The 24588-nt window shown below is 40.4% G+C and overlaps 3 protein-coding genes across 13 annotated transcripts in view; 2 read left to right on the plus strand and 1 right to left on the minus strand.

Annotated features, from left to right (window-relative positions):
• LOC146430277 (uncharacterized) overlaps positions 1 to 15624 on the plus strand; it is a 27948-nt gene extending 12324 nt beyond the window's left edge. Inside the window, exons 2-3 of the mRNA XM_085075796.1 lie at positions 11470 to 11664; positions 13965 to 15624. Coding sequence (XP_084931922.1) covers positions 14754 to 15302 — 549 coding nt within the window. The 5' untranslated portion in view covers positions 11470 to 11664; positions 13965 to 14753 and the 3' untranslated portion in view covers positions 15303 to 15624. The remainder of the gene's footprint in view (positions 1 to 11469; positions 11665 to 13964) is intronic.
• The window catches only part of TANGO2 (transport and golgi organization 2 homolog), a 22861-nt gene extending 7152 nt beyond the window's left edge, over positions 1 to 15709 (minus strand). The window contains exons 1-5 of one of the 4 annotated variants that reach the window (XM_085075794.1): positions 15624 to 15709; positions 10286 to 10407; positions 6164 to 6252; positions 5847 to 5966; positions 4727 to 4841 (exon numbers count right to left, since the gene is read on the minus strand). In XM_085075794.1, the coding sequence (XP_084931920.1) occupies positions 4727 to 4841; positions 5847 to 5966; positions 6164 to 6252; positions 10286 to 10341 (380 nt within the window). In that variant the 5' untranslated portion in view covers positions 10342 to 10407; positions 15624 to 15709. Of the gene's footprint in view, positions 1 to 4726; positions 4842 to 5846; positions 5967 to 6163; positions 6360 to 10285; positions 10408 to 14091; positions 14118 to 14948; positions 15089 to 15623 lie in introns of those variants that run through there. The other 3 variants (XM_085075793.1, XM_085075795.1, XM_085075792.1) reach the window with 3 other exon arrangements.
• A 2910-nt stretch (positions 15710 to 18619) lies between these two features.
• The window catches only part of ARVCF (ARVCF delta catenin family member), a 248325-nt gene continuing 242356 nt past the window's right edge, over positions 18620 to 24588 (plus strand). For 2 of the 8 annotated variants that reach the window (XM_085075803.1, XM_085075802.1), the window contains exon 1: positions 19095 to 19295. The gene's annotated coding sequence lies outside the window, so the exon portion shown is untranslated. Of the gene's footprint in view, positions 18853 to 19093; positions 19296 to 24588 lie in introns of those variants that run through there. The other 6 variants (XM_085075807.1, XM_085075805.1, XM_085075798.1 and 3 more) reach the window with 5 other exon arrangements.

The raw sequence follows: 24588 nt of genomic DNA on the forward strand, positions 1-24588 counted from the left end.
CCTTTAGAATGGCTTTTTATGTGAAAGAATATAATCCTCCAGCATCTCTTCCGAGATTTTTGTCACTGACAAATTCAGTAACAAGAACCCCTAGAGTTTATCAAGAAGATGGGGAATACATACAAACTGCAAGGTCACTAATTCAGGACATCTGTATGGTATTGTATCCACACTTCCCCAGATGGGTGTTTTCACTTTCCTCCACTGCGACGCTGCCACTGTCTTCTATCAAAAGAGGACTAAAGCCTCCCAAGAGACTTCTGAAATGGGGATACTTTCAAAATTTAGTTCACTGTGCCAGTCAGCTATGCTTTCTTTTATCATTTGGCTCTGCCTATTCCCTTCCTACTGTTTACAGGTACTCAGTACTGAACATCAAAGCAGAAGCCAAGATGAAAAATCACTGTAAGCTTGATCACAGCAATAGCCTCAAAACCCTGGCCCATACTCAAGGTTTTCTTCCCTCCCAGCCTTACAAGCATAGATACCAATTTTACTGGAGAAGTAATAAAGGCATAATTAAAGTGATGACAATAGGACCCAACAGACATATTTTTAAATCCCAGCCATACCTGACAGCAGAAAGAAACTAAAATTATGCTCTTAGATACATCATTCTGTCAAGAAATGTAAGCAATAATAAATGTTCTAGGAAATATTCTAGGCAGCATAAATCTCAGTAGTAATAGAAGCTTCACAGCAACATGGAAGCCATACAGAGTTTGCCACAATCACTTCTTAATGCTGGTGAAACATAAGCAATGTCCTTCTGCACGCCTGCCCTGCTTCAACTTCAAGGTGGCTCCAAGTCATGTCCAACAAAAACGCAGAGTGAAAGAAAAAGAAAAAAGGCAGTGAGGCACTAAAGCTCCACAGAGTGTGGTTATCACCAAGAGATCACTCTCCTGGGCATTGAGCTCTACTCTGTTAACAGGGTGAATATTTTACAGACAAGGACACTGGATTGTTTTATGAATAATGTGTGCATGTATTTTTGTGCAAGGACAAAAGATGAAATTGGCAGCTTGAAATGCTTAACAGTAGTTTCAAATAAGTAGTATGGTTCACAGATTAATTTTCTTTTCTTCAATGTTCATGAGCTAATCAGAAAACTCTTTCTGTTCTGAAGCTAAAAACAAACAAGCAAACACCAAACCACCAACTATAAAGCCCAAACATATCATCTACCAAAAAGAAATGGTGAAAAGAATTCTGCTGGATACTCACAGCATACTAAGTGTCTCTTAAAACACTACTCTGATTCTGTTGTCAATGTCTGAACATTTCTTTGGCAGTGTCCTAGTATTTTAGGCCAGGCAGAAGCTGACACCAGAGGAAAGAGATAAAAGTTTTTCAGAAGCATTTTTCTTTCTTTTGACATTGGCCTGTCTGTCCACTGGAAATGACTGAAGATCTATGCAGAAGTACCTCCTTTTCATGAGGGAGCCACAAGAAGCAAGGCAGGTGTACTCTGCAAATGTTGATACTGCATTTGGACAGTGCATGAGAAGAAATGTAAATGAGTTTACAGAGCAATCCTGGTGACTTGACCATCCATGCTCTTTCCACACCAGCACTGTGATCCTATCTGACTATCCACTGCAAAGGCACCTAAATCCAATCTCTGGAGAGTAATCAAATCCTTCCCACCCAGCCAGGTCATGGTACTCAACCAGAGCCTGCAGGTGATGGTAAAGTTTACTACATTTTCCCTGCAGGGATTGAAAACTGACTTTGACAGGTGAGAGCAGAAAAGCTCACCCAAAAGGCATTCCTCTGCAATCCCCTCCAGCTGACTTGTGTGAAAGGGACAATTTGTCTATCCGTCATGGAGAAAGTGATTCACTCCTGTTACACAAGGATCTTATTGCACGTAAACTATGTGGGTTCTAACTGACAACCTGTCAGAGACTCTAAACTTGCTGGATGGGTGACAGGGAGCTGCCAATTTGTCCTTCAGGGCAGTCGGTATTACACACTTGGCAGTAAGGAGCACAAGTGAGATGCTGCACAACAGCCCTGACACAAGTCAGAGATACCCATGGAAGCCTAAATAAGTGTAGCAGTAGATTTGCTGGACAAAAACACAGGTTTCCTCAGGACAGAAATGATGTTCTGATCATCAACAAAAGCAGCTCACTGCCTAAAGGTATTATCACAAATGGAGGAAGAAGGAAAACTCCTTTGAATATTGAGCAGGTATTTCCTTAGAAACCAGTCCAGCCACTAATAACCTTGTTCCTCTCCAATCAGACCTATGGATAGTCAAAATCAGAGTGGCAACACCACCTCCCTTGAAGCCAATTTTGCAGCTGCACAAGATTCCAAATAGACACTGTTTGCCACATGCTATAATTCAACATAAAAGTATGTTTAGCAAACTGGATAAATATTCATGACTCTCATACTCAGCAGGTACACCCAAGATGATAAACTGAAAAATCAGAAAAATAAAACTACTAAGTAATTTTCTTAAAACAAGAAATCAATAGTATTTAAATTGACATCAAGAGATGCCAGAGAGTAAATAGATTATTACACTAAAAGTGTCAAAACCCATGCATGTTAAAAATAAGAGTCACACCAAGCTGTGGAAATAAACAATGAGATTTTACAACCTCTATAGTTGTTTCCGGCTCTCCTGCTCATATTACTGCACCTGTTATCTAGCACACTGGCATCATAATTATACAGAGAGAAGACAAAATTTTTCTGAAAGATGTTCCTGAAGATTCAAACATTGTGAATCTCTCTAGATATACTGCTTACAGTCAGCAGTATGGTGCTCAGGTACATCCCTCCCTATCAGTGCTTCATTTACACTTTCAGTCTGAGTTTCCTCTCCATTTCACACGATCTAGCAGAGCCAATCACTATTTGTTACACAATGGAACAACATGTTAAGAAGAGTCCTCAATCTTTGTTCTGAACAGTTACATGGCCCAACAAAACAGCATCAACTACAGTAACATTTTCTATTTACCCAGAGAAGTAGCTTCCATTCATATACCACATTTCTCTTAGGAGTAATTCTAATTTCCTAAAATGACAAGTTTACAAATCTTATTGAAATTGCTCTGCATCATTAGCTTGCCAAGAATTTCATTTCATCAGAGTATCCAAGGCTAAGGACATGTCAAAACAGAGAAGTTAATCAACACACACAGCTTTCAGAGTGATACTCAACAAGGAATTATGACCTGTAGCATCACGGAAAGACTATTCAATTGAGCATACAACTCTCCATCAGCCCAGCATGGAGGAATAAACAAACAAAACCAACGCAGGAATGATTGCCTTACATAATATCAATCAAACCTACTTTAATATCATCATACTAGCAGCCATTATGACTATTCTATTTACCTAAATTTAAACAAAGAAACTCAAACTAACTGCTTGGTAGGTCACATCTTGAATATCATGTTTGCTTGAAAATGTGTAAGATTATTTCTTCTGTTGCCTTTTCAATTAAAGACAGCCTTCCAATCGATGCAATCTAGCCAGGCAGCAACATATATCAGAAAGCACAAAAAGTCAAATCCTCTGATCATGGTAAAATTAATTTAAGCAACTGAAAAATTTTGGGAAGTCTCTGGTGGGACAATGAACTTTGTAAAGTAGAGAGTAAAAAGACTAAAAAGCATCAAACCCTCCAACTGCCTAGCCTGCTTCTGGATTGAATTTCTGGAAATATAACCTGTATGTTTATTTCTAAGCAGGCACACCAAGCAGAAATACACTCATGTTATCTTCACAGAACTGACTGGTAAGTCTGAACCACCAGCTGAAGGTGGTCTAATACAGAAAGTGAAAAACATAAACACAAGGCCAGTTAATGAGAGGGTGCTAGAAATTATTTCTACTGCAAACAGTAAACACTATGGCCTTCTGCCTAAAGTGTACTCCCAGAAGCATGCAGAAAAGCTGAGTGGGACAAGCTCCTGCACCATCAGGTTGTCTAATAAGATTAATGTTTTGCACCAAGTGTGCCAAAGCAGTAGTGTGCTCCTGGCAGTTTAGATGTGCTCCCAGTCATGCAGTGTGCATCCAAGTGGGAACTGACACATGGCCTGGATATGGCTTAGCCCTGGATTTCCATTCTTCTCAATCAGGCAGAACGCAAAGGAAAATCAGCAGATGGACTTGTGCATACACACATACAGTGGAAAGGACTGTGCCAACCACAGTGATCACGATCAAGTATCCAACATCCTTGCTCAGCTAAAGAAACTTTAAGTTAACCTACGCTGTCTTGTGCTGATTTTTAATGTTTCAGGAAAGATTGATGACATAGCCACTCTGGCAGGAATAATAGCTTGAAAGCTTTCAGTTGTTCTAATCCTGCTGCAGCATGTCACCTTTCAGAGAAAAAAGGTGTCTGAGAAATGATGAGCCAAGGTTTTGTTTTCTCAAAACACAAGCCCCAGAGCCTTCAGGGTAAAGACTAGCTACAGCTTATCAGGGAGTCGCAAAAACTTTTGTGGGTAGCAATGCTCAGAATACAAGATAGCCCTCCAGTGTTTGAATGAAAAAAAATAACAAAGGAAAGGATCACTACAGAAAAATTAGGACCTTGCATGCCAATTAGCAAAAAACATGAGCTCTAACTTTAGTTTGTGACAGGCTTTTGTATTGTTACACTTCACTGCTATGACGTGTATGTACAGCACTACTATTATCTTTCTCCCTCTGACATTGGAACTGCGATGTTTTGTAGACTTACTTCAAGTCAGCTGCTAATAAATTAAATCCATTGTAAAGATGTCCCTCTACTGAAACTTTCTTCAAGTAAGAGTAGCTGTCCAGATCTGCAGTCAAGAAGTTTGTTACAAGAGCACCTAAGAAAGAGAAGTACATAGAGCAACTTGTATGTGTTTGCTGACTATTCTGACAGGTCTGGTAAAACAAACAGAAAGATAAAGATTCCTGTTGCCAACAGACTGTAACAGTGGAAATAAACCCCAGACCACAAGATCAAACCAAATAATGAACCAACTTTTAAAAGTCTTATATCATTGTACCATGTTCACGTTAAGAGCTTGACTTCTACTCTGAAGAACTCAGTAAAAGCTCTTGGTCAAAAATTCTACAGAATTCACATTTACTAACTACTGTAGACTGGATGTGCCTGTCCTCTCCTCCCACCTTACAAATTCTTTCTTGTCTTGCTTCATTTACCAGATATATGACCTAAAATTAAATACAAATGACATGGTTCATTTGTTTTTCTGTATAACATGTTTTGTCATTGCAATACATTCCCAATCCAGTACTTTATGACAGTTACAAACAGACCCACTTTGATTTTAAAAAAAGCCACAGATTTGCTCTTTTGAGCATGCTCTTTTAAACAGGGTTTCTCCTATTATTTCTCGTATTATTTCCCCTCTGATTTATCAGTGGGGAAGAAGAATCTTTTAGGCTACCTCCAGCATAATCCAAGTTGCACTCCCTGACATAGGTATTTGAATACGAATATGCACTTTTTAAAAAGTCCACTGTAATCTAAAACTAGCTCAGTGCTTGGCTAATTGTTCTGCCTGTTAATTAGAATTACTTTCCAGAGGAGACAGTGCTGGATTTCTTGTCTTAATGTGACTTCAGACTCTAGGCATTACATCTTGCTTTACTTTTGCCTCAAAAAATCATTATCCAAGTCAAGTTCCTCACATATGTACTCAAACTCATCCATTCAAAAATTCTTCTTACAGCGCATAAACACTCTATTTGTCCACAAAGCTGTGTTAAGAAAATTAATATTGTAATCATCACTATTTTACTGGAACACCAGGGTTTGTTTGTCTGCTTTCTTTTTTTTTAAATTTATTTCAACTCCTTCATACCTCTTCCTTTTGCATTTTTATCAATCTTTGGCTGCATATAGTTTGTCAGGGCTGCCATCTTGCCTTTCTTACTGATTCCCAGCCATGTGCCACCTTCTTTTCCTTCCTCCATATCCAGACCTAATGGAATAAGTAAGAGTTAGGTTGTTAAATACATTAAAATTAAAAAACATCTTTCAAACTTATGACAGAAGTATAAGGAAGAAGAAAACTTCTTATTAGAAAAGCAACACCAACACCCTAATAATAAAAAAATCCAGGCTCTGATTCCCTTGTAAGTTATATGAAAACCACTGAAAATATCAAGACATACATACCACTAAGGATCTCATTGCTGCTGTCCCAAAAGTCGGCCGATTTGGATGGTCTGTGGTAAAATTCATCTCTATTAGCTGCTAGAATAAGCCTGTAGAACACAAGAGGAAAAAAGATACTATCACTTACAAATTGGAACTTCACAGTACAGGCAGAAGCAGAATCCAATTTTTGCCACAGCATTAACTCATTTTAAGCATGAAACCATCCTTTATCTCCCATCTCACCTTTATCACTCAGTGTAAAGGTCGACTGACATCTGACAGCAGCCTTCTCTCTCACAATCATGAGACACTCAGCAAGTTAATCTTGTGAGTGAATGAGGCAACTGGTATTTTCAAAAAATAGTACTTACAGCAGAGGACATTGAATTAAGATCGCATAAACAACTTTAAGATTCCTCAGCACGAAGTCACAGCTTAATCAAAGACAATTAATATTTTGAAATTATTTTTTAGAAAGTGTTTTTCATTGGTAGAACATCTTTACCTGAGGAGCAGGTAATGGATTTGGCTGATCCAAGTAAAGGCAAAAGACAACTGTGACCCCAGGCAAGCCCTGTTTGGAGGCTCACAGCAGCAGGTGACTGCAGAAAGCCCTGCACAGCTCCAGCACAGCTCCCAAAGTCCTGCTCATCAGTACCCACAACACGACTCGCCTTTATTTCAATTGCGAGACAGTGAACGCTCCCCTTTCTCTCCAGCTATGTTGCCTAATTTAATTTTAATGAAATGCCATCTTTCAAAAACCTGCAGATTTTCTTAACCGGTTTTCCATAACCTCAGTATCTTCTTCACTGTCAGTTCCTCCTACCAGCTGCATCTCAATTATGTCTACACAGCAGAAGACAAGTTTGCTACTGGAAACTGAAGACAGACCATACAATTTTAATTCTAATTTTTAGCCACAACACACAAGAATCAATTCCAATGACATCTCATTACTTTATTCAGTATTCAGATGCACTGACATTTTCTGCAGGTTTCTGAACTTTCCTGCAAATTCATCTCTTCCCTAATACACTATTTTAAGAGAGGATTGCAAAGTGCAAGTTGCATATTAGAAATACTACAGAAAAAGAATCATAATCAACTATAAACTAGAAGGACCTAACACTTCAACAGCATCCTTTCTGTAAGGTAAGTGCTTAGCATTTTGCCCAACAAAGATAGCATCTGTTGGAAAGTAAACTGTGGGTACATTTTTATCTTTCTAATGCAAAAATAATATTGTTCCTTTCAAACTTACACAATTTCTCTTCTTCTAGCTGATTTAAGTCTTTGAGCTATAGGCTTTCTGCTGGTTTAACAAATTTCTGTCACCTTCTTCAACATACTCCATTAACAGGATGCAGCCTCCTTTCACAGACTTTTATTTAAATGAACATCTCCACTGTTAAAAATTAGTTTGGCTGAAGTGCATTTCTCACCTCCTGAAGCTTCAATTATACTTTGCCTTCAATAATTCTTGACATGAAACTACGGTTTGTTTATAATATCTAAATATTAAAAATAAGTGAGGTCTTTCTTGCGTGATTGAATATTCCCCATCTTAAGTTTAATGCAGATTCCTAAATTTAGCACAAGGCTAGTTTACAAGAGCATAATAATAAAAACATCTTTATTTTGTCTTTTATGAAACATAATTATACTGAAAAGGAGCAATATTAAGTGAACCTCATCTTCTAATAAATTGCAAAAAGCCTATTCAGCTATTTTTATAGCTCAAATAATTCAACTATATTAGGATTTACGTGTCAAGATTTATTTTAATATCGAAAGAAATGAAAACATGAGAAATCATTCCATTAAAGCAATTTCCTTCAATGCAATTCAGCTCCAGAAAAGAGGCTGTGATTATAGCTTTGAAGCTTGAAACATTTATTTATTTGTAAGACATACTCAGTACTATTCAGAAAGATGTAAAGGCAGCATATTACCTCTGACAATAATAATGGACTACAGTAAAGTGCTTGTTACACTGCACTAAACTTTACCACAAAGAGGCCCCAAGGGACAAAACAGAACAGGTTGCAAAGGTACAGGCAGATGGATTTGTTAGCGTGTCACAAGGGTGAGTGATTTGTTTAATTAGATGCTCAAGAAAATTGGCCAATATATTGGTCTAGAAACCAGAATCTACCTGGATGGAAATCTCTCTTAAGTGTTACAGAGAATATGTTTTAGCTTGGCCATTTTCTTCTAGCCAGTAAACTCAGCCAATGAGAAGCTGTTTGTCTTTCAACTTTTAATGCCTATTACAGACACTTTCTTTTAGTTAGAGATGCAAAGCAGAGAACAGTAAGGAAAGTTTAATCGCTTGCTTCATGATGGACAGACCAATTAGTATGTCTGCAGGCACAGGAATCCCCTTTTGGCTGGGAAAACTGTTCCAAGACCTTGCCATTAAATAAACAGAGCTACAGCACAGTGATGCTCAAGCTGTCAAGAAAAATTACCCTTAGCAAGGTCTAGTTGAGAGATGCCTAACTTGGTCTAATGGCTGTAATGCTGCTTGGAATTAGGAGGGCTGGGAACCACTCCCAGCTGATACTCAGACCTATGTCGGTCAGAAAGCTGAGGCAAAGGTGGAAAAAAGTAGGAACAATTTAAAAAGAAAGAAGTTCAACATTTTTCTGGATAAAGAAAAGCAAAAAGATTTAGTTACGGTGTGTTAAGGAAAATGAAAAAGGGACTAAAGTTATGTATCTGATTTTAACATCTCATGCCAAGAACACTGTGGCCTGGCATTTATCACCCAAACAGGTGCCTCAGAGTGATTTATCTCAGAGGTACAGAGCAAGGCACTGCTTAACAAAAGAGATAGAGGAAGTTAAATACAGTTAAATACCCCTGAATTTGGGCCAAACATCTCAAAAGTGTTGTCTTATTCTGACACTGACAGCAAGTTGTTTTCTGATATAAATTAGTAAGTTCAATCTGGATGCAATTTTTTATAGCAGGCAAACTACTGTAAGTTTTACTTTTAAATATTGATCATGGCAGAAAGTTCACTTGGCAAGCAACTGCAGTTTACATCCAAAGGATTTTCCCAAGAGGCATCAAATTGATGAATCTGTCTTCTGCTAACTACCAACACAAAGAAAGTCAGACCAAATAAATGGGTATATTAATTCAGCACCAGTCACATCATAAACAAAACCCCTTTTTAGGCAGGCTCCAGATGCAGAAAGGAATGCACTCTGTGGACAATTGAGGTTTCGGTTCTCATTTCCTTTCTATCTATAGAATGGCATCTGCTTCTTAATACGAGAGGACAGGAAAACAAGTCAGTGAAAGGCACAACCATTTACTGAGCAGACTGACTCTGATGGTTTCTGGATGAATACCAATACTTGTACCCTACACAGTAATATGGAACCTACACAGTATATATAAATACAGAAAGCAATAAACCTTGATAGCCTGCGTATGCCTGAAGTGCTGTCTTTCCATTACATACTCAAAGTACCCAAAGATACTGATGTTGGACATGAAATTTAAAAATTAAGGGCTATAATGAGGGAGAAGATGATTACAGGAAGTTTAGTATTCTGGAAACTCACTGTATGACATTGATACATTCTTATAAACTTACCTAGAAGTCTGCAAGCTTATTTTTTCTTAAGGCTTTGGCTAAACATTTCATACACATGACTTAGTTTATTGTCTACAATATTAACTGCAAACAGATTTTGGGGAGGGGAAAGGGTAGGACACTTATTAGAAGTTCCTTGGTTGCAAACTGGATGCCCTAAATGTATCTACCATACTGAAAGCAGGGAACAGCTACAACTGCGATGCCCAACCAATAGGATTCCCATTAATTAATAAAGTAGAAGGCAAGACTTTAAAAAATGGGAATACAATATTCAAAGGACTTATACAGCACATGACAGATCACCAGCAATAGTCCATGACTAGAAAGCCCCAGACTTCTGACAATCTAAAACCAACCTTTTTCTCAAAAGGTTGTAGTAACTCCTCCAGTGAGGAAAGACATGAAGCTAAACACAAAATTGAATACCTAATACTGATTTGAGTTTGTAATTCACACCCTGGCTACAAAAAGAAATTGCGTGAAAAATTACAGAAGCGAGTCTGTTTTAACTACAACCATCTTACCTGTATGCATTTTTGGAAACTGGTCGGGGGTCAAATTTGAATAGAAGGATGCACATTGAAGAACTGATGTTTAAATCTTGCTTCTTCCACAAAGGCTCAATGCAAGGTCATTCTGTAATAGCCTAAAATAGAAATAAAGATTATCTACTACACTGCAAATTATAAAAAGGTAAACTTGCTTCTATGCTGAAGTTCAAGGATTGCAATGTACCGACTAATAGCTCACAATAAAAAAAACCAAAAAAAAAAACCAACTTCCAAAATAGATTAGTTTTAAAGACTGGTTTACTAACCAAATTCCTATGGCAGTGTTTTAAAAGTTATGCCTGGCTAGTTCAGATTTTTAGGAAAGAAACATGCATCAGGAAAATACTGATAAAGGCTAGCGTGTTAGCAGTACATGAAAAAAGACTTAAGTAATTTTCTGATAATTACCAATAAAGTACCTTTACTTTTTTTCCCTCTCTTAAGTAAGGCAAATGCTTCTGTTAGAATAAAGGAGAGAAAATAAGACTCAAACTGTTGCAGAAGCTAGAAAAAGCCTGATTAAAGATACTCACAGACCTGCAAATAAAGTATACTTTACGCCAAGTTATTATCAAAGTCCAGGAGAAATTATTGCTCAGCATTTGGTAGAAGGTCAGGTACAAACAGAAATACACTGGACATTTTGTGTCCAGAGTTTACATTTTGATGAGGAGTTTCCAGCACTTGTGCTATATTTAAAATTCTGGCCATGCAGATGGCATGACAAATGTGCTTTCCATTTCAAACCAACAAAACAGCTTTCAAATATTTTTTGTTGTCCAATTAACATTTTTCTGGTAATAAAACTGCAGCCTGATCTTTATTTTTTGTGGCTGCTAAACAATTATCAGAATGCTACCACCCAATGACACACAACCATTTTTTATTGCTACTGAGAGCTTTTGCCATGCAAGGGCTTTCAAGGTAAGTCGAGGGGAGAGGGAGGCAGAATTCAACACCACAACTCTAAGGCCATTTGAGCAACCCAGGATTTTTAACCATACTTTCAAAATATGTAGAAAGTGTCTTGCTCTTTAATTTCTACATATTTTGTCAGAAGAGATATCAGGAAATGGACCATCTTGACTACATTTCATGTCACCAGAAGCACAGCTGCAAGTGCAGCATTTATACAGATTTTTTTTTTTAATTAACAGCTTGCTGTTGGCTCCTGTTAAGTCACAGTTCAGCACTACAACCAGCCTGCTGTTGTTTCATGGCACAACAAGTTCAGTCTTGCAATCTAATATCCTGCAAAGAGACTCTTCTGCTGCAGGACATGAAATAACTCAAAAAGGGGTGCAAGACTCATGACATGCTTGACAAGGAAATCAGTGCACAGCAGTGTGTGTGTGAGTATATATATATATATATATATATATATATATACCTCAAAGTATTTTAAATTCTGTTTGCTGACAAAAGGAATTTCCCTCCCAAGTTGACTCATAATCTCTGAGCTAAGAGCAGCAGTAGCAGAGCTATCCCAACTGTTTTCTGTTTAACAGGTTGCACAATAAGGCACTGAGAAAATGGAATTAAATCACACTGTTGGCTTTCTTTGCCTCTATCACATCAATCCCAAAACAACTGCCTAAGAAATTAATCATAAAGTGAAGACGCAGTCTTGAATTTTGGATAACTGATTTACTAGCCAGTTGTTTAAAAAGGATCATAGCTAGGTTTAATAGAGAAAATCTAACCAGTTTTGAGAAGCTGATATGCCCCTTCTCAGACTCCTATTGCTGAATTTTCAGTAGACTGCAATCATACTGGACTTGAACTAAGTTCAGGAAGACTTGGATCTTCTACATACAAATTATTTAAAAAACAACACTCATAGCTCAGATCACCTTCAAATCTATGGTTTTAGAGGTTCCTATCTACAGCCCTACCACAAGTATGGTAGGGAATCCTTAAAACTATCTTTTTGGCAAAGTGCAAAGAAGCTCACTTGGTGAAAGCAGGGATACAAAATACAATTTTAATGATAAGCTATCACAGAGTACCCTTGCTGACTACAGGGATATGGCTCTAGTATTCATTAGGTGTCCTGCCAGATAATTAAATTGATTACTCAATAAAAAACTGTTTGCAATTAATCACTCATAAGACTACTATTTTAATAAACAGGTTTCAGGCTCCATTAGCTGATTTATTGAGTTCCCTTGAAATAATCAATTCAGTCCAGCTGTTCATGCAAAGTTACTGGCCAGCATAAAGATAACACAAAAACTGCCAGTCAGAAAACAGCAGCAAAGTAAGTTTGCAACTCGCCTCACAATTATCTAGGACAAATAGTTTGAACACTTCAACGCCTTTCTAGAATCCCCAGTCATTATTATGAGGTACTACTACTTTGACAGAACTATCTTTTTGTCACCCCATGAACCCTGCTTGATGTTATTAGAGTTCTTTAATTACATTTATGTTTTTATTAATGCCAAATATCAAACCAGCATTTTTTATCTTGGACTCCACCTGCCGGCCTTGAGACAAGCACAAACATTTATAGGTCGTATATAAACAGTCCAACGTGTTTTTTTAAAATTTAGCCAGAAGTGTTTAAGCCAGATAAAACAGAGCTATCCCTTAAAATAGTAGCCACACTTAACTGGCAGAGGAGGCAAGCAATGTATTTTGGTATCCTCTGCTCTAGGCTGGAGACAGTGAAGGCTTACTGCTCTCTGGATAATGAGCTTTTATAAATTCTAGTTTTCTTATTCCTAGTCAATAAGACAACAGTTACCAAGGATGACATATTAGCAACAATCTCCTATTTCTGTAATGTTTCTAGTTTGCTGTCCAACTTACGCCTAATACACCCAAACCAGCTTGACAAGAACCACAAACATCCTGTAATTAAGCGTTCTGCTCCAAATGGCACTGCTAGTTGGAAATGACATTAAAGTAACTAACATTCTTGTTCTGTGCTACTGCACTCTGTTAGACAGCACAGTGTGTTGTTTTGCTCATTTGAAGGATCTGTTAAAAGCCTGAGTGGATACACGCCAGCATAAGGTAGCATTTAGAGGGACTATCAAGAGACCCAAACATGATAGATTGTGTGTGTGCTTTTCATAGGGTTCTACCATCATTTGGTTGATTAGAAGCAATCAGTTCACAATTTGGCATAAAACTATTTTACCCTTAAGAATTCCCAGTAGCAGGCTTTGAAAAATGAAGCCATTTGTTATGTATTTTGTATTCACAAATGAAGCATCATAAATAATATCTGTCAGTTACCACAGTGATCTCAATTGCTTCTCAACTGATCCAAAAACTATTGTTTAGGTGCAGTCTAAAACACAGCTAAAAATCATTAGTTACTGGAATCTGCTAGTTTTATGTACCACAACAATTACTTGTGGTCAGCAGAGTACCAAACTATTTTACTGTCTCTTTTGAGTATGTCCAAATGAAACTGAGCACTACAGTCCTCAAATGCCCATAGAAGGGCCATTAAATTGGATGCATTTTCTTGCACTAGTGAAATGAGGGGCTTTTTTGAGGAGCGAACTTCAAAATCATCAAAAATAAGAGATGCTTGATTAGTTCTCAAAAGTCATCTGTCTTTTTTGCTCAGAGGTAAGTGTCCCATGCATTTTTAAAACTGTTTTTACTGTTTTGTTTTTGCACTTCCCCTGTGTAGCACATGCTCCCCTGCAGTAACACTAATAACTAAAGATGAAGTGGAATAGATGGCTCTATAATTTGATGACTTCCAGGTCGCTCCCTATAAAGACCATTTGTAAATAACCCAAGCTTTGCCACCCTACCAAGGTGAAGAGTCAATCTTCACTTCAAGAGACAGCAACGCAAAGTACAACCCTCATGAAACAGAGAAAATAACACGTAAGGCGAATGGCACTCACAGGTTTAATGGGCTAATTTTATTTTCAGCTGCTTAATTTCTCTCTGGCGTTTTACTGGATTAGGTCCACCGTCCAGCTCCCATGAGGAACGAACGCCAGTAAACATAACCTTTTACCACACCACGTTTCAGAAACATTTACAAGGATGCAATAAAACGGCCTTTCCCCCAGTTTCTCAAGAGCACGAGTTTCTCCTCAGCCACGGATCTGCACACCCAGAGCCTTTTGCTGGGCTAGTTCCTTAGATAAAGGCTGGATTTTCAGCTTGCACAATTCTTAGGTTTTCTTCACCGAGGAACCACCAAAAGATGTTAGCGGTTTTCACCGTCTCTCTGTGACTATTTCTTGACCTCGAAGGGTCACCACAGATTAAAACTTAATTAAAAAATTCCTTTATTGCTCTTGTACACTTACAAGTACCCTTTCCGTGACGCAAATACCAACCAGCCACGACCCACGCAGGAATGAAATGCCAGCGCATAACCAAACTGCACAGGTGTGAACTGACACCTGAAAACATCCCTAGAGGTGCTGCTGGATAGATTTTAAATAGAAACCGTACGCAAATGGCGCTGAGGAGCAGCACTTTGCTGGGCGGGGAAGGCCGGAGCGGTGGCGGTGGCCGGGAAGGGCACACAGCCCCCCGAACCGGGCGGGTGGTGGCAGCCGAGGCGCCCCCAGGCCATGTCCGAGCCCTGTCCGAGCCCGTCTGCCGGCACAGCCCGCTCGCCCCTCACTCCCTGCCTCCCTCCCTCACTCACCCACAGCCGCCGCTCCGCTCCGCGCGTTCCCCGCGCCGCTTCCGGAGCGCGGCCGGGCCGCAGCAGCACCGCCCCTCCGGGGGCCGGCCCAGCTCCTCCTCCCGCCGGCCCTGCCGGGACCGCCACCATCCCTGTGCCCTGTGCCCTGTGCCCTGTGCCCCGGGCCGGCCCGGCTCCTCCTCCCGCCGGCCCTGCCGGGACCGGCACCATCCCTGTGCCCCGGGCTGGGCCCGCCGGCACCCGCACCGAGAGCTGGCCCTGTCCCCCCCTGGGCCCTGCACCGCCGCGGGTGTGTGGGGTCGGTGCGACACCGCCCGGCATCCCCCAGCGCACTGGGGGACTCACAGTACGTGAGCTGCTCCTTGCTGCCTCAGCCTGCTGCCAGCATAGCTGGGTTCAAACTGAGACAGGAGAGTCAGGCATTAGGAAAAGATTTGTCACCCTTAGGGTGGTCAGGCACTGGAGCAGGTTGCCCAGGGAGGTGGCAGAGTCGCCATCCCTGGAGATGTTTAAGATCTGGTAATGTGGTTTAGTGGTTTATAGAGGCTACAGTGGTAGTGCCAGGGTGGACTTCATGTTCTTAGAGATCTGTTTGAACCTTGCTGATTCTATCATTCACTGAAGGTGTGAAATAATAACACTAAATGCCTGATGTGATTTGCACAGGGTTCATACCTCTGTGGGTAGATAAACACAGCACTGGGCTGTTTACAATCTCAGCAGGTTTGGCTGTAGCTCCTGACCCCTCTAGAACAAGGCTCCTGGGTAGGATGGTGTTCCATGACCACCTTCAGCAGAGACTGTGCTTCCAGGAAGGCTCCAAAGTTACTGAGTCCTGAGATTTCAGTGGGATGAATTTTACAGCCAGGACAGCTTTCCGGAGGATTAAGGAAAATGCAAGTGACAACATCAAATTTGCTTTCAGTTATTAGCACAGCACGATTGGAACTGATGATCAAACATTTAGTAATTTTACCTAGATCTGTAGATTTAGGTTGGGATTGGATCTGTGTCACCTTTTTGTCCTACTGAAATATTAACATTTTGTTTTTCAAACAAAATCTCAAACTTTATTTCTGACTTTTTTTTCCATGGGTGGCAATAGAGAGTTTCAGTGGAGCCTGTAAATTATAAAATATTTTATGGTGAAGCCTGTAGAGAAACACCATAAAAGCCTGGTGTGCTCTTCCAGGTTCTAACACTGATAAACACAATACACACGAGATGTGAAACAGTAATTAGAAGAATTCCCAGGGGTATATGGACATGTTAGGTGGCTTGCAAGGCAAAATCCTTTATCCTGGATACAGAAAACCTGAAGTCAATTGTCAGCTTTAGCACTGCTCTGACATATGACATTGAGCAAGTTCATCTCAATGCTTTCCTTCTCCATCATCAACAATGGGATGATCGCATTGACCTTCACAAGGTCTCCTGAGATCTACTGATGAAAATTACTGGGTGAGTGTCTATCATCATTCTTTGTACTATTGCTTCTGAAACACAATAATAGATTGCAGTTATTACCTTGAGACATACAAACCTAGAATGTATTTATGCTTTCAGGTACAGAGTTGTTATTTAAAGCAGTTAGGTGATGACTAAGTAGACAAATTATACAAATCTCTGTTACATTGAAATTGGTAAAATGCATGCACATTAAACATAATGATATATTGTTCTTTTTGGCACTATTTGAGTCTCAAAGTATAGACTCATCACTGTTACCAAAGACTGTTTAGCTTCTATGCTTGATACATATTAAAAATCTTCAGATTATAATCTTCATACCTACAGTAGCAGTCATGTCCATGGGAAGAAGAAAAAGTGTCCATAGGCTTAAAACTTAATGGTGTTTTTTACTCATTTATTTTTTAATACATATGGGAAGACAGAATAAGTTTATAGTAATTTAAAAAGCCTTTTAAGAGACTGAACAAAACCAGTCCACTGCAAGAATTTGTGAATACTGGATTTGGTGGCCATTCTGTGTCTACCTTTTGTTCTGCCTAAAACAGCTTGGTTATTGTTGTTCCTTTTAGACCCTCTCCTAGGGGATCAGTGTATAGCTCCCATTGTTTGCCAAACTTGAATAGTCTGATCCCAAGCAAGCTCTGATTCTGTGTCCACTTTAAGAGAGTAGTACTGTCAGGGCAATACTTCTCTTCGAGAAAGCTAAAAGAGAAGCAGAAGCTTAATTAAAGGCTTGTAGAATTGTCCTGAGTTAGTTTCAAGAACTGAAAGAAAGATGGTCCTGACATTTGTGTAAAGACTTTGAGTGCTGGAATGGACGTTGTTTGGAATGCATAAAGAACACCTTATATTGATTAAATATCTTTTCCCTGAGACATCTCAAAAAGCAGCTGTAAAGGGGAGACATCAGGGACCCTGACAGTATTCTAGAGATGTGTTCTTGCTCTGATCCAGTTTGATATCTCTATCAATTGTCTAGACAATGCAAGATATTAGTGAATTTTGTAGCCTAATACGTGAGTGGATAATTCGTAACTGGTTGCAAAATCGTCTGATGTGCCAAATTAAATCATCCCAGTCCAGTAAATTGCATTTATAATGTCATAAAATGTGAGCAAATGCATCTGGAAATAAAGAATGCAAGGATGGCAGAAAGTACTTAAAAAAAAGAATTTAGCTGTTACTATTTCAAGGTGATCTCTCGGGGTAATACTGTGGTAAACTGGACTGCTCTAATAATTTAATGTATAAAATACAGAATATATAGAGGCAACAGGAATGACACTGCCTTTGTCAACAGCACAGGGACACTGGAACGCTGCACCATTTCTGGCACCTGCGGTTAGGGTGGGGGGAAAACACAGGAAATGATTCAAAGGAGGAACATTAATTAAGGGAATAGATAGCAAGCTGTACAATAGGAGCGTAGGAAGCTCAAACTGTTCAGGTTACCAAAGACAAAGCCGAGAGGTGACGATGGCAGCGCACAGACCCTGCGAACGGCGAGAAGGTCAAGTCAGACAAAGCCATGTGGATGGCGTGCCAGCGTTACCTGGCTGCAGTGCACCTGACGGGCTCTCTGCCACAGCATGTCAGCCACAGCCAGGCCCGGCACCTCCGGGAGAACAGCTGTGCGAGGCAGCGTTCCGCTCCCAGCGCAGGAACCCTCCAGCCGCGCTGCGGGGCGGGGGCGCCTAGCCATGCAGGGAGGTGACAGAACGGTCCCTGGTGCTCTTTCCGAGTGCACACGGCCAGCGCTGCGCTCTCCCGCGCGGGCAGGGCCGTGGTCCGGGCCGTGCTCCGGGCTGCGCGGCCCCGCTCCCGCCGGGGACTGCCGCCGCTCCTCCGGCCGCTCCCGCCGGGGGCGGGCTCACCGCGCTGTGACGGACAGGCCCGCGGACCAATGGGGCGCGGCGGGGCGGCAATTCGCCAATGGCGCTGCGGTTGCCGGGCGCGATCACGGCGGCGCCGCCCAATGGGAAAATTCGCGGCGCGGGAGTCGCGCGCCGGTTCGCGTGCGGCCGCAGGCGGGCGGCGCGCGCGGGGTCGGCGGCGCGGGCGCGCGCCCCCTCACGCCTGCCGCGCTGCTGCCTTCAGGTGCGAGTGCTGAGGAATGTGACGCCCTCTGTGCAAAAAAAGAGTTGGGCGGGCGGTGCCATCATGGGCTGGCCGGGCGGTGCGCTCCCGTTGCTCGGCGGGCCGCTCCTGTTGTTTTCCGAGCGATAGTTTGGGGAGGGCGAGCGTTTTGCAGCCGTGCCCTTGGAGCATTTTTGCGGAGCGGCCTTGGGGCCGTGAGGGACACCGTCAGCGGCCAGGCGGGGTGCGGGAGCGGGGAGCCGGCGGGCCCCATGGCAACGAGTCCATGTGCTCTGTAGAGAAGGGGAATTCCCTTACGTGCTCCAAAAACGGAGCAAAAATCACAGTAGAAAAGGTAAACGCAAGAAAAGGGTTAATGATTACTTCCACCTCCCCCTCCTTCCTCCCCCACCCCCCCGTTGGATAAAGATGGTCTTGGATACCCTTTGTAAATAGGAATGTGGAGGTGGGAGGGGAAAGTCAGCCCGGCTCCGACTACTCGGCTGGCTCGGTGGGTGAGCGGGCGGGCGGAGCTGGTGCAGCCCGGGCTCGGTGCCGGGGGACGGGCGGACGGACGGGCGGGCACGGCGGGAGCGGGAGAGGGAGAGGAGACAACGGGCTGACATGCTGCTGCCCAGCGGCTGCCGAGTGCTTTATTGAAGAGTTGGGGGGGGTTTCCCCTTTTGATTTTTTAATTTTTTTCCCCACATTTTTCTTTTTTTTTTTTGGTACGCCGCCTCCTTGAAGCCAGGAGCAGCAAGGAAAATAAGCTGAGGACAGAGAAATAAGACGGAGATGGTGAGCAGATCGCTGGGTTGGGGGAATGAATGGGGTTGCCGAGCTGTTTTCTGTGAGAGGTTCTTGCAGGGTGTAGTACGTTTTGGGATGATTTTGCATCACGATTCTGGGCTAGACTTCTTTGTTTGCGAAAGGTTGCTGGTTCAGGTTTAGCAGCGTTCATCAGTTTATTGTGAGATGCGCAACGAGGAGTTGATGTATGCGAATGCCTGAATTACATACGCAAGCCACACACAAGCAACCCCTAAACAAACCAACATTGTAATAATCCTGCAATATGATGGACAGCTCTTGCCATGGAGGGAAGTCATTGCTCAGGTTATTTGTGGCTTGCATAGGAGACGAGTCTCTTTGTAGCAAAGACCAAACAAAACTAACCTATTTTTTCACTGACGCGAAATCCATTACAGATTTAAAAGCCAGAGTTAGGGGGTTATTTTTTAATTTTTACTTTCCCTGCAGTATTGAGGCACACGGTTAAAATCTGACGTTTGTAGAAGTTGAAAAACTCTTTGAAATGTTCACTTCTAGTGAATATGAAATAGTAAAAACTGTCTTTTTTGCTTTCTTTCTTTTTCTTCATGTAGGCACTTGTTTGTCTGTATGAAAGGGGGAATTCTTATAGCATGCACTTTTCTTGTTACGCTGTAGTGTTGTGCTTTAGGTAGGTCACAATGCAAAACGTGATTCATAGCATGTTAAAAGAAAAAAGCCTGAGCAGATTTTTTTTTTTTAAATCAAGTGAAGACCTGTTATACCAATAGCTTAAACCCTAGATACAAGTTTGGGGGCGGGGGAGGAACAACCCTGCTGGTTTGTGTTAATGGGAATGCTTTATGGTAAAAAATCCTGCTTCTAAATGACAGAATATTGACATTGGCTGAGCGTATCTTCCTGTAGATAGAGTACTGCAATCTGCTAAATATACTAGTCCTTTAAGGCTCCATAAATTTAGACCTATTTTGTTTACAAAATTGTGCAGGACTGCATGGTGCAGTAGTCAAATCGGAAATCTTAGTGATTTTAGAAATGTTGCAAGGCACTGCAAATGAGAAAAAAGTGCAGCTTCGTATTCAATCTGTTATGGAAAAAAAGGAAAATATTTGGTGTAATAAAGTAATACAGGGTATGCATGGTATCTAAAGTAACTGCAAGGGCTTGAGAGTTTGGAGTTTGTATAGAAAAAATAAGTTGTGGGCTGTGCTGGGGTCTTCATAGTGCAAGGTGTTTCGATAGATGGTTCTTAAATTTATTTTAATCGGCATCTCTGTAAATGCTTGTCTGAAATATTTAAATTATATGCTCCATTAGGCAAATGGGTTTATCTTCCTATTGCTTGGCTAAAGGAATGTATTAGGGAGGCAGGGTTTGGAAGAACAATAGTTTGACTGCATAGTTTCACTGCATGGTTTATCTTCATGTGTTGATCAGAGATCATGGATTTTATTTTATTTGACATTGGTGATCTTTATAAAGTGGACTTTGCTTATTTTATTTTTATGACACGGTTGCTGTGAACATAAATAACTGAATTTCAATTAATATAACCATAGTTTTGACCTACTATTTGGCTAAAATAGATGAAAAATAATTCCCTTCTTTGAATTTCATCTATTAATTCAAAATCTCTGCAACTAATTTCTGTCTCAGAAAGTTTTTAATATTGGAAGAACCAGTAAGAGGTACAAATAGAGGGAGTTTCCCATTTTATTGAGTTAGGACACTGTACTAGAAATGGCAAAATTCCTGCCTTTTGCTTATACTTCAAATTTTGTACAAACTGTAGTTTAGATATCTTGTCCTGAAGACCATCTGTATGCATATTACAGTTATATAAAACTAAGCTTCTGTACTTGATTTTATGTAATGCAACACATTCTATCTGCAGTGCCTTTGGTGGATCTTGGGTAGTGTCAGAATTGATACACTGCAAGGAAAACCTGTTAGAATTCTTGTGCTACCAGGTTCATAGTTTGTTGCTCTTAATATTTTATTGTGGGAGTATAAATCATTGACACAGACATTGTAAACAAATGCTGTAGCAGCTAAGTGTGAGATTACATTTGGCTTGTGTCTTTCCAGTTTACCCAGAGTATGACAGTATTTTGTCAACTGTGAGGGCATCCTAATAGCTATCATAGTTACCTTCAAAGCAGTTAGGTCAAATTTTTTACTTTCTTCTCTGCCTCTGCAAAGTAACGAGGAAAAGGCCAACTCTAGGGTTACACCAGTATGGTTAGGGAAGCAATTTCACATCTGTTGCATGCAGTTACCTTATTCAGACTTCATGTATGTGTCCTGGAAATTAGCAATGAGATTTTAAAGATTAAAATCCACATATTTCTGGAAAAAGTGGTCTTTCCATAATGCAAGATACTTAAAGTATCCATGTAACTTGACAAGCATGTTTTCTTCAGAAGATGGAATTAGTGATATCATGGGTTTAAGCATTAAAATAAGAACAAGGAGATTTTGAAGTATTCTCTTAAATTTGAGGTAGGATGTGGTCTACCTGTGAGCTGAGGCAAGGCAGGTGAAAAAGGAAGAAATCAACTTAGATAATGAAGTGGGTTTTGTATCATTCAGCTAACTTGTGTAAAACAAAGCCACCCCCAAAAAACTGCGGTGCCAGTGTTTTGTTCCCAGTTTGTCCTTTTCACTCCTACCCTTGCATTTCACAGTCAGTCCAAAATGAGCTGTAAAGCTACTTCTGGTGCAGTCTGCTGAGCTTCTAGAGATCTACATTTTCTCCATTAGCTTAGGTCATGTTTGTTTTAAGTAGGATGTAAGAGAAACAAATAATTCTAGTGAATCCAGTTATTTTTGTGACTGGTTTTGTGCAACGTTCTAAGAAAAGACAGCTTAATTTAGTAATACCCAATCTTTTGAAAGCTTGATACTCAACCCTCTGGCAGTCACAATTTTGAGTAGCATTTGGTGTGTTGTCTGTAAATGACTAATCATTTAATAGTAAGTGGACAGCATCTATTACTCATCTTTAATTTATACACACTGATCAAACAAAATAATAATTTGGAGTCCTGATGAGACTCATAGATTGCCACTGTTTCAGGGTAGTCTGACATTTTGACCCACCAAAATAAATGCCTTTCTTGGAATATCAGTTAATCTCAGGGTGAAAAAAATGTAAAAGAGACACACTAGGAATTTATATATGGGTGGCATTTTAAAATATTTTAATCTTTTGTAGAGAACACTTCAATTTAGTTCATTAAGTGCCTATCTCGTTACTCCTCATTCCTACGAAGAACATGTATTTTCTTACACTGTTGTCATTACTGGGAGCTTACCTTTGTTGGAACTAATGCTTCTTTCTGAAAGTAATGAATCTTAGCTAAAGCAGCATTATGCCCTTGAAGTGACTGGCTTTATTGATTTTTTTTTTTTTTTAAACTGGTTACTTTATCAAATTCCGTAAAAGTTGACACTGCATTTATATATGTGTGTATATATATATATGTTTATATATATTTTGCTCTGTAGTTATGCTTTGTGTCATCTAGATAAAACTGATGGAAATGTCACTGATTCCACCCAAGTAAGACACAGCTAAAGTTGATTCCAGGAAGCTGGCCACAATGAAGTCAAGGGATCTGCTTAAACATATCTTTCAAAATCAGGCCCTCTGAGAGTCAGCCAAGAAAGAAATTATCTGTGGGTACTTGTATAGATACCTAAATGTGTGTTTTCTAAAGTGTACACTTTAGAACACTTTGCATGGGATAGAAGGCGTTTACTTGCGATAGTACTCTGAGGAAGGCTTGTGAGCCTTGGGTATATGCAGTTGTGACTCTCTCTGAAAACATCTCAGTGAAGGGTATCTTGGTCTGATTCTGTAAATCTTAATCCTCTGTAATCAGCTGATGTTAATTACCATGAGATATGTTGAGTGATTTTTGACTATAGTCAAAAAATATATGTCATATATTTTGATGATATATTTATAAAGAGTAAAATTGTAATATTTAGATCACAAATTCCAGACTGAGTGGTCCAAGGAAGTAATTCTCATCCACCACTTGTGTAGTGGTGATGCTGCTGCTGGCAATATTACAAGGTACTGAGATCCATTGAGAACATATGGACAGGGTTGTGCCTTTCTGTCTCGCTCTCCAGGTTATATTGCACTGGGAAGACCTTTCTGTTCCTGAGCTACATGCAGTATGCTTCATCTCTTCAGATAGTATGGCTTTCTTAGACAATTTGGGATTTTCGTTCCATAAGGTCCTTGACGGGGTTGTCAAAATCTTCTCTGCCTGCTTCAGTTGATGTTACTTATAGTTATGCTTTTTCTGCATCTTGGAGCACATGCGTTTGTTTCAGGAGCTGTGGCAAGGTTTCCACGAGATACTGTGCAGATACACACCAGTGCACCACTAATCTATTAGCTTCTGATTTGTAGGTCAGGGCGGAATTGAGATTTTGCTATCTAAGCAGTATCACTTCTTTGCTGCTTCAGTGCTTACATGACATCTCAAGTTGGCTAAAGATTAAAAGGACACTGTCAAGGTATCTTTCACCATTTCATTTTTATTATTTATTTTGTTTGCCTTGTTATTGCTGTCATAAGCCATTGGAAACTTGAAGTCTAGTGCCTTGTCAACAGGCCTTTGTCCTCTAGAGCAGGTGCTGTTTAGCTGCTTATGGTTTATTTAAGAGTTGTGAAGCATTTACTGTCTTCTGAAATGCATTACTGAAGAGTTACAGCTTAAACATTGCAAGCGAGAGGGAAGAAGTGAGTAAATCAGTTTGGGTAAGTCCTGACATTTTGTACTTATGGTAAACTCAAAATATTTTTTATTTTCCTTATTTCTTTTAGAACCTAGTAATCTGGGAGTCTAGAATTAGGCATCAGTGCTTCCTTTGCACAGCTGTCCTTGAGAGTAGACTTTCCATGGGATGGATATCAAGACCTGCATTCTAGTTGTATATAGTTGGAATTATCTAACAAAGTAATCTGTAAGAATTGTTGCAGGTGCATTGGTATTGACTGATTGAGGTGCTGAGCAGTAGCTTTACAGGATCTGGGCTTTGTGCAGCACAAATGCCTTCTTTCTGTGGTAAGCTTAGTTATCTTCCCCTCTTATTTCTGCTCTCATAAAAGGAGGGATCATGGGGGGGTTTTGTGCAGAAAAATGTTGCCTTAACTTGTTCCTGTATGAATGTCTTTTCTTAACTGATCTACATTCATTGTAATGTAAAATGAGTGAAACTAGAGCTAGTTTCCAGAAATTTAACTGCCTCTTCTTCATCTGCTCTGGTGATGTAAGTT

Source organism: Lichenostomus cassidix, chromosome 15, assembly GCF_008360975.1.
Source record: "Lichenostomus cassidix isolate B80296 chromosome 15, HeHo_3.0, whole genome shotgun sequence".
NCBI classification, from domain to species: Eukaryota; Metazoa; Chordata; class Aves; order Passeriformes; family Meliphagidae; genus Lichenostomus; species Lichenostomus cassidix.